At 39.2% G+C, this 17,281-nt stretch overlaps 1 protein-coding gene across 3 annotated transcripts in view; it reads left to right on the forward strand.

Annotated features, from left to right (window-relative positions):
- Positions 1-16,592, forward strand: part of LOC126253173 (TATA box-binding protein-associated factor RNA polymerase I subunit B) — a 341,351-nt gene extending 324,759 nt beyond the window's left edge. For 2 of the 3 annotated variants that reach the window (XM_049954330.1, XM_049954331.1), the window contains one exon: positions 15,228-16,592. In XM_049954330.1, the coding sequence (XP_049810287.1) occupies positions 15,228-16,065 (838 nt within the window). In that variant the 3' untranslated portion in view covers positions 16,066-16,592. The remainder of the gene's footprint in view (positions 1-15,227) is intronic. The other variant, XM_049954332.1, reaches the window with a different exon arrangement.
- Positions 16,593-17,281: the final 689 nt, after the last annotated feature.

The raw sequence follows: 17,281 nt of genomic DNA on the forward strand, positions 1-17,281 counted from the left end.
AATAAGCCAGAGAGCAGACCGTGTGTCAGCAACAGAACGTTGAATAATTTGCGATGAGGTAGAGAAAATAATGAAGAATGACATCATTCAGCCTTCGCAGAGCCCATGGTCATCACCAGTGGTTCTCGTCATGAAGAAGGATGGCATTTGGCGCTTTTGTGTTGATTACAGGAAGCTTAATATGATAACTAGATAGGACGTTTACCCACTTCCTTGAATTGACGGTACACTAGATTGTCTGAAGGGGGCTAAGTTTTTCTCAACCATGGACATGTACTTGGGATACTAGCAAATCGAAGTAAATGAAGCTGATCATGAGAAAACTGCATTCATCATCCCTGAGGGCCTGTATCAGTTTAAGGTAATGCCGTTTGGTTTGTATAATGCACCTGCAACTTTCGAACAGATGATGGATAATCTTCTAAGTCACCTGAAGTGGACGATGTGTCTTTGTTATTTAGATGACAGTATAGTGTTCTCAGAGACTTTTGATGAACATATGAAAAGACTGAGGGCCGTTCTTAAGTGTCTCCAACAAGACGGACTGAAACTTAATCCAAGAAAGTGTCTCTTTGGAGCAAAAAAAATCAAAATACTTGGACACCTTGTGTCAGATGAAGGTGTGCGGCCAAACCCGGAAAAGGTGAGATCTATAATGGAATTTCCTATTCCTAAAAGTATTAGAGATGTGAGAAGCTTCCTCGGATTGTGTTCTTATTACCGTCGTTTTATCAAAGACTTTTGTATCAAAGCCAGGCCACTCCAAGAGTTGTTAAAAGCTGATGCTAAATTTATCTGGGGTGGTGCTCAACAAGATTCTTTTGATGTGCTGTGAAAAGCTCTGACAACTGACCATATATTTGGTCTGTACGATGAGAAAGCACCCACAGAACTACACACAGATTCCAGCGGGTATGGGATTGGTGCTGTTCTGGTTCAGATTTTGGAAAAGAGAAGGCTATAGCCTATGCTTCTAAGACACTTACAGAAGCTGAGAGAAATGACTCAACTACAGAAAGAGAATGTCTTGCTGTGATCTGGGCCATGTGCAAATTTCGACAGCATCTCTATGTAAGGCCATTCACAGTTGTTACAGACCATCATTCACTTTGTTGGTTGACAAGTCTTAAGGATCCAACAGGATGACTCGCCAGGTGGGGACTACGTTTTCAGGAGTATGAGATTACCATAGTGTACAAAAGTGGAAGAAAACACCAAGATGCCGACTATCTCTCAAGAAACCCTGTGCAAAACCATCAAGACTTTGATGAAGATAGTGTCTGTCTCGCTGCACTCCAGGATCTCTCTGCTGAGCAGAAGCAGCATGCCAAGATATGTCAAATTATGCTTGCCTTCAATTGGTTTGAGGATGTGAAAGAACAATTTAAGGTAGTTAATGGATTACTTTGCAAGAAAAGAAAGAGGTGGCTACTAGTGATTCCTAAACACATGTGTTTAGATGTTCTACAGAAATTCCATGACACACCTGAGGCCAGATATCTAGGATTTCTTAAGACATACAATAGAATCTGTAAGAGATTTTTCTGGCCATGTTTATTTAGGAGTGTCACACTGTTGAGAGTGCCAGAGGTAAAGGCAGTTCCTCAAAAACCACCTGGCCAACTCATACCAATTCCACCAGCCAAAATGCCTTTCCAGTGTGTTGGGATTGACCTCCTCGGACAATTTCCAATGTCTGCTAGTGGCAATAGATGGATTATTGTTTGCACTGATTATCTGACACGCTATGCTATTACAAAAGCCGTGAAAACAGCCGAAGCATTCGAAGCAGCCAAATTCATCATGGAAGACATTGTATTAAAACACGGTGCCCCAAGATCGTTAATTACGGATTGAGGGAAAGTTTTTCAATCAAATCTTGTGACAGAGATAAACCGTCATTGCAACGTTACTCATCACATGATGACTGCTTACCATCCACAAACCAATGGTCTTACTGAATGCCTTAATAAGACCTTGGCTGACGTGCTGTCAGTGTTCGTCAGTGTTGAGCAGAGCAACTGGGATGAGGTGATATCTTTTGTGATGTTTGCTTACAACACCGCCAAACAAGACACCACAGGATTCATGCCATTTTTCCTGGTGCATGGGCGTGAGGCGACTATGACGATGGACACTGTGTTTCCGTTACATCCTGATGATGTGGACAATGACTACATCGGCCAGCTGTTAACCGAAGCTGAGGAAGCTTGGCACTTAGCTCTACTCCGCACGCTGCAGGCTCAAGCAAACGATCACCGAAGATATGACACGAGCCACCACCCTGTTGTCTACCGGCCTGGTAACCTCGTCTGGATCTTCACTCCTGTTTGGAGCTTCTCTCTGAGAAGCTCGTCAGGCACTACTTTGGACCTTACAAGGTTGTAAGACAGTTGTCTGATGTTACTTATGAAGTTGAAGCTTTCGACCCTGACACAAGACGACGAAAAATCAGAGATATGGTCCACATCCTTCGAATGAAGCCCTATAAGGGTCCTGCAACCCAGGGTAAATTCAAAGCTCCAGCGACAGGACAAGCGGAAAGGTGACAAAGAGCGTAGCGGCAAAAGGAGTTCTAAGAATATCACCACCATGGCGAGAATCAGTCATCAGAAGTCGGAGTACGCAGGACCGATGACTCGTTCCCGGACTAGGAGGACGTAACACTGAGACACTGTTCTCTTAAGGAGGGATCAATGTCGCAGAAGAAGCTGAGTAGCTCCGTGGTGTAGTGGTTATGATACTAAACTGTTGCATGGAGGGTCGTGAGTTCAAAACTCACCTGGACTGTACAATTTTAATTATTCGGTTTAAGTAAATTCTAGAAGTATCACAAATGTCAAGAATCATTGTACTGGAATGTTCTGTAGCTGTATATATACTGTATAATCTGATAATTATATATGTATATATTGTGTTTCATACTAGAATGTCCTGTTCCCAGTTTGGCACAGCTTTGCCACAGGAAACATGAAAGCGGTCGAAGATGTCCGTCTTCTGGTCGGCTCCTGATCGTTGTCAGAAGGAGGCTAGTTTTTGATTACGCGAAGGCTTCTATTATTTGGAAAAGAACAACACGGATTTCTTTACGTAATCAGTATGAAGTTTATAATCACCTAAGGGACCTTTAACAATGAACAATTTAAAAAAATTGCATTTGCAAATGAAATCATTAATAAATGGGGCAGCCATGAGTTGTATAGAAGACAATGAAGAGCCTTCTGTCTACGACCAGGATGCTGCAGTATTCTCTGTTGCAGTAAAGGCTGTTTGATATTTACAAAAATAATATGACATGGAAGTAAAAAAATAAAGGAAAAGAATGGAATAAGAAATCTGGTAAACACTAAATATATTCAAACAATTCTCACTAGCAAATTAGGGCTTATTTATAAACAGTATAACTTACATAAGTACTTTTCTAATTGTATGGTGCGATCAGATTTCAGCCTGCCCTGTGCTGTCTCCTTGGTTCATGTTTTTGTCACAAATTACAGTCATTACTTTTCTCCTTCAAACATTAAAGACAGTTCTTGCACCGTTCAACACCTTCATAACAATAACTTGCCGGTTTACAGTTTCGAACATAAATTACTTGAATTTTATTAATTAATAATGTTGTCTGCACGCTGGCAAGACCGCTCACTTTTATAGCTTAAAGTCGACCTTCTTTACATTTTCACATTACAAGCAGAAGTACATTAAAATCTGAAGATCTACAAAAGTTTTTTACTGTCATCTTTTATTTAGATTGAAGCGGATCGTCAGTTCAGCTTCTGTTAAAATGTTTCTTTGACTGCGCAATCGATGTATTAGTGTCCGCGCTAGATGCGCATCTTTACAGTTACATAAATTATATAAAACAAATGTCTTTCAAAGAATATGTCTCATCTCATAAGTTGATCAATTAATATACAGATAGGTGAATGCCTTTCCAAGAGTACTCACAGCTTTCATACTACGGAAATCCCAATAATATTACAAAGTGCTGAATAAACCTTCGTTAAATGAAGTTAGTGTTTGTCGTTCATCTAATTACACCTTCTTCTACATGGCAATATGAGCATTGTTAACTACCAGTGCTTGATGTTCATGCATCATCAATCAATTTTCTCTGCCACATTAGTAGTATAAAGGAGTCCATCTGTGTATGAAAATTAGCGGCAGCATTAGAAGTAATAATTATGTAATCTTCTAGTGTTATTAAACTGACGTACACCCATCTACATCTATATGACTAGCCTGCAATTTACGCTTGAGTGCCTGGAAGAGGTTTCATCAAACGACCTTTAGAGTATTTTTCCATCATTCCAATCCCAAAAAGTGCCCTGGAAAAATGAATACTTACATCTTTCCGTTCAAGCTCTGAGTTCTCTTATTTTATTATGCAGATAATTTTTCTCTGTGTAAAATATTTTTGTATTCAAAGGAGAAAGTTGGTGACTGGAATTTCATGAAAAGATATCACCTTTGTTTTATTGATTGCCACCCCAACTTGTGTACTGTATCCTTGACACACTCTCTCCCATTTCACAATAATACAAATTGAGCTGCCGTTCTTTGAATGATTTCAGTATTGTCTGCTAGTGCTCTGGTAAGGATCCCATAGTGTGTAGCAGTACTCCGTAAGAGGATGGACAGGTGTAATGTGTAGACAGTCTCTCTAGTAGATCTGTTTAATCTTCTAAGTGCTCTTCCATAAAACACAGTCTTTCGTTCACCTTCCCAAAAATTTTCTTTGTGATCATTCCAATTTAAGTTCTTTGTAAGTTTTATCACAAGGTATTTAGTTGAACTGACAGCCTTAAGATTGTATGATTAATTGTGTAACCGAAATGGAATGGCTTCCTTTTAGTAATCATGTTGGTGGTCTCACACTTTCCTATATTTAGAGTATTAGGCCTGTATATTAGTATGTAAAATGTGTCTTCTTGTGTATTCAACAGACTTTAAAAATATATTTTTCACCTTCTCTGCAGCACCTTTATTTCTTCTCTTATTTATCATCAAATATTTCTGTTGGTAAGAAAATGGTGAATTATATCTGATTATTGTTGGACTGTAGAATTTCACCTACAAGAGGACCTTACGGACTAGCTCTCTTCGATTTTCTTCATACTTATAGGTACTGAAGCCCAGTGCCAAGATATCAGTTTCTTGAAGTTATATGAGGAAAGTCTCAGAACAACTTGTAACAATCACCTTTGAAGGTTAGAAGATTTTGAAATACTGTTAAGTGAAAAATGTTTCTATCATTTCAATGTGTCCAGAATGAAACTTTCACTCTGCAGCAGAGTGTGCACTGATGTGAAACTTCCTGGTAAATTAAAAATGTGTGCCGGGCCGAGACTCTAACCCAGGATCTGTCTTTCATGGACAAGTGCGCTACCGACTGAGCTACCCATGCATGACTCAAGATCTGTCCTCATGGCTTTACTTCCACCAGTTCCTGATCTCCTGCCTTTCATAGTTCACAGAAGCTCTCCTGTGAATCTAGTTTTGAAGGTAGGAGATGAGGAACTTACAGAAGCAAATCAGTGAGGACATGTTGTGAATCATGCTTGGGTAGCTTAGTCGGTAGAGCACTTGCCCGCAAAAGGCAAAGGTCCCAAGTGTGAGTCTTGGTCCGGTATAAAGTTTTAATCTGCCAGGAAGTTTCATATCAGCACACACTCCACAGCAGAGTGAAAATTTCATTCTGGAAACACACTCAGGTTGTGGCTAAGCCATGTCTCTGCAATGCCCTTTCTTTAAGGAGTGCTAGTTCTGCAAGTTTCCAGGAAAGCTCCTGTGAAGGAAGGAGATGAGGTACAGCTGAAAGTAAAGTTGTGAGGACGGGTCATGAGTTGTGCTTGGTTAGGTCAGTCTGTAGAGCACTAGCCCATGAATGCAAAGGTCCAGAGTTCAAGTCTCAGTCGGGCACACAGTTTTAATCTGCCAAGAGGTTTCAAATCAGTGTAGTTGCCAACAGCTGAGAGTGTAGTATGCAAGTCTTCTTAATCTCAAATCACCGGTTCAATCCTTGGTAGCATCAGATTTTTTTATATTTATTAATAAACTGATATGTTAATTACCAAACATAGAATCATATTGTTTTATTAAAATAACAGCTTCTATTTTTAACAATATTATGAAAAGGAGAGATTGCTACTCAGTGTAAAGATGACACACTGAGTTGCAGACAGGCAAGACGAAAAGACTGTTACACATTTGAGCTTTCAGCTGAAGCCTTATTCACAAGGGAAAACACACACATACAGATTCACAGAAGTGAGCAGACCTCATGCACACATTACCACTGTCTCCAGCTGCAAAGGCTATAATGCAACTGTTTTGCATGAAACAGAAGCAACAATCTGGAGTGCAGGAGGGAAGGGGAAGGATACCACAGTGTCTGGCAGAGTGTGCAGGGAGTAGAAGGTGGCAGGACAAAGCTGCCAGATACAGCTTTGGGAAACTGTGGGGGAGCAGAAGGGGAAGTGGAAAGGGGGGGGGGGGGGGCAAGGGAAAAAGTTCGGTGGGTGGATTGGCAGAGAGCAGCACACACTGAAGTTTAGGAAACTTGAATTTGGCAGAGGTGATAGGACAGAAGGGGTGGAAACTGTTGGGTGGAAGATCTAGAGCAGTATGTTGAGGCCAGGATGATTTGGGAGCAGAGAATGTGTTGTGAGGATAATTCCGATCTGTGCAGTTTACAAAAGCTGGTGGTGGATGGGAGGATCCAGATGGTCCCAGGTTGTGAAGCAACCATTGAAATCTAGCGTATTATGTTCAGCTGCCTGTTGTGCCACAGGGTGATTCACTTTGCTCTTGGCTACAGTTTGGCAGTGGCCATTTACCCTGGTGGACAGCCGGCTGGTAGTCATACCAATATAAAAAGCTGTACAACGATTGCATCAGAGCTGGTATATGACATGGCTGCTTCCACAGATGGCCTGGCCTGTGATGAGATAGGATAAGCCTGTGACAGAACTAGAATGGGAAGTGCTGGTTGGGTGGACTGGGCAGGTCATGCACCTGTGTCTCCACAGGGATATGATCCTTATGGCAAGGAGTTGGGATTGGGAGTATCATAGGGACGGTCTAGGATGTTGTGGAGGGTAGATGGTTGATGGAACACCACTTTAGGAGGGGAGGAAAGAATCTTGGATAAGATGTCTCTCATTTCAGGGCATAATGATGAAGGATTTGGTTCAGTTGTTCCAGTCTGGAGTGCTGCTAGTTGATGAGAGGGGCTCCTCTGTAGCTGGTTCTTGGGGGCAGTGGGAAGATTGTGGTTTATGTGGGGATATGACACTAACCAACAATACCTGCGTTTTGGCATCTGCCATCCTTCAACACCAAAAAATCCCTCCCATACAGCCTGGCTACCCTAGGACGATGTCTCTGCAGTTACAAGAATCCCTTGCCCAGTATACTGAAGGTCTCACAAAGGCCTTCACAGACAGGCACTATCCCTCAGACCTACTCTGCAAACAAATTTCCTACACTATATCCCCCTCCGCTCTCCCCCTCCCTCCACCAATATTCCCACCACCCCCAAGACCAGCTACACAGGAGCACCCTCTCGTCACCAAGTACCACCCCGAAGTGGAACAAATGAACCACCTCCATCAGGACTTCGATTATCTATCATTATCGTATCCCTCTGGAAGACACAGGTGCGAGACCTGCCAAATCCACCCAACCAGCACTTCCTATTCCAGTCCTATCACAGGCTCATCCTACCCCGTCAGAGACCGAGCCACATGTGAAAGTAGCAAAGCCATATACCCGCTATGCTGCAATCATTGTACAGTTTTCTGTATTGGTATGACTACCTTCCAGCTGTCCACCAAGAAGAATGGACACTGCCAAACTTTGGCCAAGAAAAACATGCGGCTGATTTCAATGGCCGCTTCACTACTCAGATTATTTGGATCTTCCCCTCCACCTCCAGCTTTTCTGAATTGCACTTGTCAAAGTTATCTTTACGACACATTCTCTACTCTCAAAATCATCCCAGCCTCAACCTACAATAGCCTAATGCTCCTACATCCTCCACCCAACAGTTTCTACCCACTCACTCCTATCACCTCCTCTCAATTCATATCCGCTCACCTTCATTGTGCACTGATCTCTGCCAGTGCACTCGCTGGCCTTTTTTCCTTCTCTGCTCCTCTCCTTCTTCACCCCCTCCCTCTCTCTCCCATCATCTGATGCTGCGTCTGGCAGCCTTGTCCTGTCACCATCTACTCCCTGCTCACACTGCCACGCAATGCTGACTTCTTACCCTTCACCCGTACCCTGTAATCCTTCCCCATTCCTTGCCCCACTCCGGATTGTTACTTCTGTTTGACGCACAACAATTGCATTCTGGCCAGAGCAGCCAGAAATAGCTATCATGAGCACGTAAGGTGTGCTTTCTTATGTGAATGTTTGTATGTTTTCCTTTATAAGACTTCAGTTGAAAGCTCAATGCATAACAGTCCTTCCGTCGTGCCTGTCTGCAACTCAACATGTCATCTTTATAGTGAGTAGCAGTCTTTCCTTTTATTGTTTGTTTACCAACATGGACTTTCCATTTTTTAATATTTTTGTCGTTAATTACACCAAAAAGCCAAAGAAACAGATACGCCCACTGAATATCGTGCAAGGCCCCCGCTAGCATGCAGAAGTGCTGCAACACAATGTGACATGGGCTTGACTAATGTTTGAAGTAGTGCTGGGGGGGAATTGACACCATGAATCCTGAAGGGTTGTCCATAAATCCATATGAGTATGAGGGGTTGGAGATCTCTTCTGAACAGCATATTGCAAGGCATCCCAGATATGCTCAATAATGTTCATATCTGGGGAGTTTGGTGGCCAGCAGAAGTGTTTAGACGCAGAAGAGTGTCCCTGAAGCCACTCTGTAGCAATTCTGGATGTGTGGGTGTCACTTTGTTCTGCTGGAATTGCCCAAGTCCATTGGAATGCACAATGGACATGAATGAGTGCAGGAGATCACACAGGATTCTTATGTATGTGTCACCTGTCAGAGTTGTATCTAGACATATATCAAGGTTCCCATATCACTCCAACTGCACACACCCTTACAAAGCCTCCACCAGCTTGTGAACAGTTCCCTGCTGACATGCAATACACATCCATTTGCTTGATATAATTTGAAACGAGACTTATCTGACCAGGCAACATGTTTCCAGTCATCAACAGTCCAATGTCGGTGTTGATGAGCCCAGGCAAGACATAAAGTTTTGTGTCATGCAGTCATCAGGGGTACATGAGTGGGCCTTCAGCTCCGAAAGCCCATATTGATGATGTTTTGTTGAATGGTTAGCGTGCTGACACTTGTTGATGGCCCGGCATTGAAATCTGCAGCAATTTGCGGAATGGTTGCACTTCTGTCACATTGAACGATTCTCTTCAGTCGTCGTTGGTGCCAGTCTTGCAGGATCTTTTTCTGGGTGCAGCGATGTCAGAGATTTGATGTTTTACCACATTTCTGATACTCATGGTACACTCGTGAAATGGACGTAAGGGGAAATCCCCACTTCATCACTACCTCGGAGATGCTGTGTCCCATCACTCGTGTGCCGATTATAACACCATGTTCAAACTCACTTAAATCTTGATAACCTGCCATTGTAGCAGAAGTAACCGATTTAACAACTGCACCAGGCTCTTGTTGTCTTCCATAAGCATTACTGCAGTGCCGTATTCTGCCTGTTTACATATCTCTGTATTTGAATACGCACGCCTATACCAATTTCTTTGGCACTTCAGTGTACTAATCACTTGAAAATGTGAGTTCACATAAATTAGCATTTGGCACAAAAAAATGAAACATTAAATAAAATCCTTTTATATTTTTAGAGATTGATGATTATTATAATGTGTAATATTATTATACATATAATTTGTAATTATAATATTTTCATCTTATAATAAGGCATTTCACATTTTAGTATATGGCCAGTAATTAAAAATAAAATCCTGTTATTTTTATTAAAATATATGATTCAGTATTAATTATTTTTTCAATATCATAACATAGAATTTAAATAAAAGTAAAAACAAAACATTGCTACTAATGAGTTGAATCAGCAACTTCATGATTACAGGACTTCTGTAAGGCCTGGTGGGGTAGTGGCAAAGCATGCACCTGGAAACCAAGAGGTTGCTGGATTGAATCCTGATTGAACTATTGAAATATTTATGTCTAACTTGTACAAGGCTTGTGATCTTTGCAATCAGCTGGCTCCAACTATGTTATGAGGGGGGCCGCTGCATTGCAGAGTTTGTGGTATGTGGAGGTGGTGGTGGTTGTGCCAGTGCTGGCTAGGGAAGCTTAACTCCAATGTAAAACATCTTTTTTTCAGTTTTGTTTCATAGTGATCAAAGTGTTGTGGTGGTGCCACAGACATGCCCCCTGCAGGTGCATGGTCTGCAATAAGTGAAATTGTTAGTGGTGCGAATATGTGCTTAGATTCTCTTAGAGGTACACACCTACCAGAAGAGAAGCTTGCCCGGTTTTGTGGTTGGCAGTAGTACCATCCTTGTTACAAACCGCTGCCCTCGAAGGCAGGAGTTGGGCTGGTACTGTGGAGCTTGGAGATGTCTTGTCCATTGTGCGGTTCAAAGTCCATCTTCGCAGTCTTAATCCTGTGAGCTGTCTAGTGTAGATGACTGGCCAAACCAGCATCGTCTGCTCACGGTCCGTAGTGCAGCGGAGACTAGCTTGGCTGGCACTGTGTGGCAGCAGAAAATTTTACAAAATATCTGCTGTATTTACAAGATCCTGAAAACTAGTTTAGCTATCAACCAGAAATCGATGTGGAGAACATGCTATAATTTCCAGTGTGCAAGGCGTCATTAATCTTCGTTCTCACTGGAAGAAAATATTTCTGCTTATTATTTACTCAGAGGATACAGGGACTATGACTATAAAAAAGTAGTTTTGAGTTGTAACAGATTAATATATTCAGTAAAAGTTCACACTCATAAACATAATAATATTCCTTATAATAGTGATGATGATAATAATAATAAACAGACTCATACAAGATGATACCACAAATGCCTGAAGTGATAATTTTGCAACATGAAGTCACCCGAGCAATTAATTCTACGCACAATTGGAAAGCCCCTGGAAATGATAAAATAGCAAATTTCTGGCTAAAGAAGTTCACCTGAACACATTCACATCTAACTAAATTATTTAACAGTTACATTGCAGATCCATACACATTCCCTGATGCACTTACATGAGGAATAACTTATCTGAAACCTAAAGATCAAGCAGACACCGCAAACCCAGCAAAATATCGCCCCATAACATGCATACCAACAATATACAAAATATTAACTTCAGTCATTACACAGAAATTAATGACACATACAACACAGAACAACATTATAAATGAAGAACAAAAAGGCTGTTGCAAAGGAGGACGAGGATATAAAGAGCAACTGATAATAGATACAGAGGTGACATATCAAGCTAAAACTAAACAAAGGTCGCTGCACTATGCATACATTCATTATCAAAAAGCTTTTGATAGTGTACCCCACTCATGGTTACTACAGATATTGGAAATATACAAAGTAGATCCTAAATTGATACAGTTCCTAAACATAGTAATGAAAAATTGGAAAACCACACTTAATATCCAAACAAATTCAAATAATATCACATCACAGCCAATACAGATTAAGCGTGGAATATACCAAGGAGACTCATTATGTCCTTTCTGGTTCTGCCTTGCTCTGAACCCACTATCCAACATGCTAAATAATACAAATTATGGATATAATATTACTGGAACATACCCACACAAAATAACACATTTGCTACACATGGATGATCTAAAACTACTGGCAGCAACAAATCAACAACTCAACCAATTACTAAAGATAACAAAAGTATTCAGCAATGATATAAATATGGCTTTTGGAACAGACAAATGTAAGAAAAATAGCATAGTCAAGGGAAAACACACTAAACAAGAATATTACATATTGGATAACCGCAGCGACTGCAAAGAAGCGATGGAAAAAACAGATGCCTATAAATATCTAGGGTACAGACAAAACATAGGAATAGATAATACAAATATTAAAGAATAACTAAAAGAAAAATATAGACAAAGACTAACAAAAATACTGAAAACAGAATTGACAGCAAGAAACAAGACAGAAGCTATAAATACTTATGCTATACCAATATTGACCTACTCATTTGGAGTAGTGAAATGGAGTAACACAGATCTAGAAGCACTCAATACACTTACACAATCACAATGCCACAAATATAGAATACATCACATACATTCAGCAACAGAAAGATTCACATTAAGCAGAAAGGAAGGAGGAAGGGGATTTATCGACATAAAAAACCTACATTATGGACAGGTAGACAATTTAAGAAAATTCTTTATAGAATGAGCAGAAACTAGCATAATACACAAAGCAATCATTCATATAAATACATCAGCTACACCATTGCAATTTCATAACCACTTCTACAACCCTTTAGATCACATAACATCAATAGATACAAAGAAAGTAAATTGGAAAAAGAAAACACTACATGGCAAGTACCCGTACCATCTAACACAGCCATACATCGATCAAGACACATCCAACACATGGCTAAGAAAAGGCAATATATACAATGAGACGGAAGGATTGATGATTGCAGTACAGGATCAAACAATAAACACCAGATATTACAGCAAGCATATTATTAAAGATCCCAATACCACAACAGATAAATGCAGACTTTGCAAACAACAAATAGAAACAGTAGATCACATCACAAGCGGATGTACAATACTAGCAAATACAGAATACCCCAGAAGACACGACAATGTAGCAAAAATAATACATCAACAACTTGCCATACAACATAAACTAATAAAACAACACATTTCCACATACAAGTATGCACCACAAAATGTACTGGAGAATGATGAATACAAATTATACTGGAACAGAACCATTATAACAGATAAAACAACACCACATAACAAATCTGACATCATACTCACCAATAAAAAGAAGAAATTAACACGACTAATCGAAATATCCATACCCAATACAACAAATATACAGAAGAAAACAGGTGAAAAAATTGAAAAATACATCCAACTGGCTGAGGAAGTCAAGGACATGTGGCATCACGATAAAGTTGACATTATACCAATTATATTATTAACTACAGGAGTCATACCACACAGTATCCACCAGTAAATCAACGCAATACAGCTACATCCAAACATATATATACAACTACAGAAATCTGTAATTATTGATACATGTTCAATTACCCGAAAGTTCCTAAATGCAATGTAACATATGCCGTACAGTTAAAAGGAAATCACGCTTGATCAAGGTCCGCGTCAATTTCCTTTTTTGACCAGACGTGGCGTCTGAGAGGGGAGAGAAATAATAATAATCATCATATCAGAAACAGTACAGTTAGCAGTTCAGAGGTGCCCCCCATGGTAAGTTCCAAGGAAAATGGTCTATCACCCTGTCTTCTAATCATCAAAGTTAATAACCCGCTTTAAAAGTGGAAAACAATCTTGCCAATTGCTACTGTTTTGTCAAAATTACAGGTGGCACACAAACAGCTACTCCCGTGAAATCTAAGCTATCCAGGGTGGTGTAGAATCTTTGCAATTCAGTTCCACTTTTACTGAACACATTTGGTAGTTGCTTGGCTGTGATGTCACCTGAGGCACAGTGCACACAGGCATTTGACTGACCCGCAAAGATTGATATCTTGATGCAAAGTGTCTGTCTCATTCCCTCTCTAGCTGCATTTAGATGTGGGCACAGCAGACTGCAAATGTAAAACCTGCTGTCAACCGTTCTGAGCACAGGTAGCAGCATCTAAATGGCCCCTTTCTCGGACACGTATTAATTAATATCTCTGTTATGTAACCATTTATAATCTCCTTAATTTTTTATATGAATGGAGTTAAAAGAACTGACAGTAGAATATGACCTCTGAACTGCCTCTTTAAGATTTCTTGTAATGATTGTTATTTACATAAAAGACTTGAAACTTGGTACAACTGTGTTATTTCATCAATGTAATTAGAGCATTCTATAACAAATATAAATCATACTTAATCTATCGTAAATATGGACAATTTCGTTACAAATAACGTGAAAAGTAATAGAGGTAACTTAGTGGAGCCACGTAGTTAACATTTTTATATCAATCTGAGGCTACATACGAATTTTCATCTTTGTGAGTCTCATATTTAGCGCCTTTAGTTTTTCATAAAAACTCTGATTATGACCAAAATATTGCACTGATCAAATTGAGATGTGTAACTTTTAATTGTGACATACATTTACACATTCTGAACAGTTTTTGGCTTCTGATTATTTAGCACCACTTATTTTTTTTCTTAAAATATTTAGCAAAATTTATTTAACTGATCATTCTGAGATTTAACAATTTTAACATTAATATACTGAAGCATAGACCAACAAAGTCTGGAAAAGTTATTTTAATTTTTAATTTCATTCTTAGATTATGGCGCAGTACTTTTTATGCAACGCACATGCGCATTATGATAATGTGGAGCTAGTAGTAGTGAACTGGGGTAAGTACCAGCACACTTGCTCCCCTGTGTGTCTCTCATAATGATACAGCGCTCGTTTTGCTGCAGCGTTATGAAGTTTTCAGCCAGATGGTGCTTAACTGTGCTGCAAGTGGAAGGAGTATATAGCAGTGAATTGCATATTTGTTGTGTCAATATGTTGCTGCCAGACATGTACAGGTGAATACCCAGTGCTGTGCAAACGCCCCTCAGGCTGGTTCATAGTTACATGAGTTATCTTGTCCAGACTGTGTGGTGTGGCCTGGCATGCCATGTGGTAGGTAAAGAGATTCAATTATGAAATTGCATGCCAGTGTCTCTGTGCCTGTCTGCTCACCCCACGTACTGCTGCAATGAAGCTGCTTTTCTTAACAGTAAAGCCCACTATTAATGACCACATTACATTCCTAATCTTCAAATATTTTATTTGTAGAATTGTGCCCTTTTGCTTTAGGCAATTGGTTACTACACTGTCTTTCAAATCTTAAAAAAATGAAGAAGATCGAAGAGGGCCAGTCTTTGTTGTTCCCTTATTGGTTCATAATAAACGTTTCATTGATTTTTATTTTAGCCACACAATCCTGATTGTTGTTATCAGTTTCATGATTGTACTTTGCCTTTTTTCAGGGTGCTGAATCTTGCTGAAGAAAAGAATATAAAATTAAAAATTCTGATGAAGAGTGCGCATTCAAGCTTCAAGAGACTACTATCAGTGTCTCGACGTTGTAAGTATGATAATGTATATGCCAAAATTTCAGTTGTGTCTGATGAAAGATCAGAAATGTGTTCTGGCAGGAGACGGAAAAGAACAGAGGTCATTCCTTTACATTCTCTTAGTAGTAAGGAGAAAAAGAGATTTTGCCAGAAGAAAGTAAAAAATAATAGAGAATTAAGAAAGACAAATAATATAAAAGACAAACATAGTTTGATGGAACAAAATGACCATTCATTTTCAAGAGAGCATAACAAATGTAACACTTGTAAACATCAACAAAAAAGTGAAAAGAAGAGGAAGGGAGACTGTTTAATTCGTAAATCATCTACAATCAGCAACAACTTTTATCTACAGTCTGAAGAATTTCTCAACTTTCACATAAAAACTGTTTCACAAAGTAGTGGTGTTATTCGTCAACCAACAATTCTGGAAAAGAGCATAGTGGGACTGGCAACAACTGCTCAGAGAAAAAGTATCAAGAGACTTAAAAAGAAATTGCTAAATGGTATCACAAGATCAGGCAGAGAATGTCTGAAGCTTTATTTACCTTATAGGCATTACTGGATCTGTAGTGGATCATATGAGAAAGGGGAAATTTCTGATGAGCAGTTCGAATCCATCATCAGGAAACTGCCAACATCGTTCAACTGGCTTTTACAGGAATGTGCTCGCATTCTTGAAGTGGAGAAAAGGTACCTTTATTGTGAGCTGCTACGTGTCGAAGGTGCTGCGCTGTGTGTACACAGTTAAGTTTTTTAGATCATTGATTATATTTTTTGTACCATTGCCATCTTTTAAAATGTATTATCTTTGTATGAGTATTATCATTTCTTTATGTTTATTGTTGACTGTGACAAGTATTAGGAATAGTTTTCCTTCTGGTACCTGTCTGCATTTTCAGAAGGAAATAATACTAGTAAAGCACATTTTTACATTTAAATGACTGGTTTGTCTTATGAATATGTACCTGAATTTTGTGTGTATCAGTTAATTGTGTCTTTTTGAATTATGTTAGCATCTGCTTAATTTTTTTTATTAAACGTACACATGACAAGCTTTTACTATTACTACTGTTACTACTACTGCTGTAATTTTGCAATTGTTTGTTTTGGGGACTCTGTTATAAGCTACACACACACACACACACACACACAGTTTTTGTGTCATTGTATGTAGAGAGCTGCATGCAAAATATTTACATAAATGTTTGTAATTGCTGTATGAATGAACTATAATGTTGTATAAAGTTGTGTGAAAATAAATTTTTGCATAAAGTATTTGTTTGTTTTTCCTTTTTCTTGCACAGTACCATGTAAAACTGTCTGTTTACAATTTAGTCGCTAAATGCTCCACACCATGCAATGAATCAGATATCAGGTGTATATCCAAACATAAAGTAGGTTAATAGTTGTCTTGCATTGTTAACAACACCAAACAGAAGATGCAGTTTCGCTACTTTTGGTGGGATACACTGATGCTCTTGTGCTCATTTTGGTGCTGTTGTAGAGGTTATCTTAAAACCAACTGAATTCAAAATCCATAATTCATTCACATTTATTTACATGTATGAGCTGATTTCTGGTTTTTTCTTTGTGTGAGAATTTTCAAGTTCTTGTATTTTACTGTTCCCATACATTATCCTTATCATATTACATTGATTGTGTCAGGTTTTGCACATATTGCATATTTTCAGACAGTTGCTGGTGTAATATCAAGAAGAACAAATGGAAGAAAGTTATTTTTTTTGTTTTGTGTGATTATTTGCCACTGTAACAGGATGCAGCTGAGTGTACTGGAAAGTTATTGTTGCTGTACTCCACTAAGTGGCACAGAACTGTATCATTTTGACATTTATTGATGTTGCATAGAGAAGTAATTAATTAAGTTATTTTATTTTATTTTTTTTTATTTTTCAATAAGGAAGTTGAAGAGAAGCCTGTGATGAGAAATTATAGTGAACAAACTC

Source organism: Schistocerca nitens, chromosome 4 (assembly GCF_023898315.1).
Source record: "Schistocerca nitens isolate TAMUIC-IGC-003100 chromosome 4, iqSchNite1.1, whole genome shotgun sequence".
NCBI lineage: Eukaryota > Metazoa > Arthropoda > Insecta > Orthoptera > Acrididae > Schistocerca > Schistocerca nitens.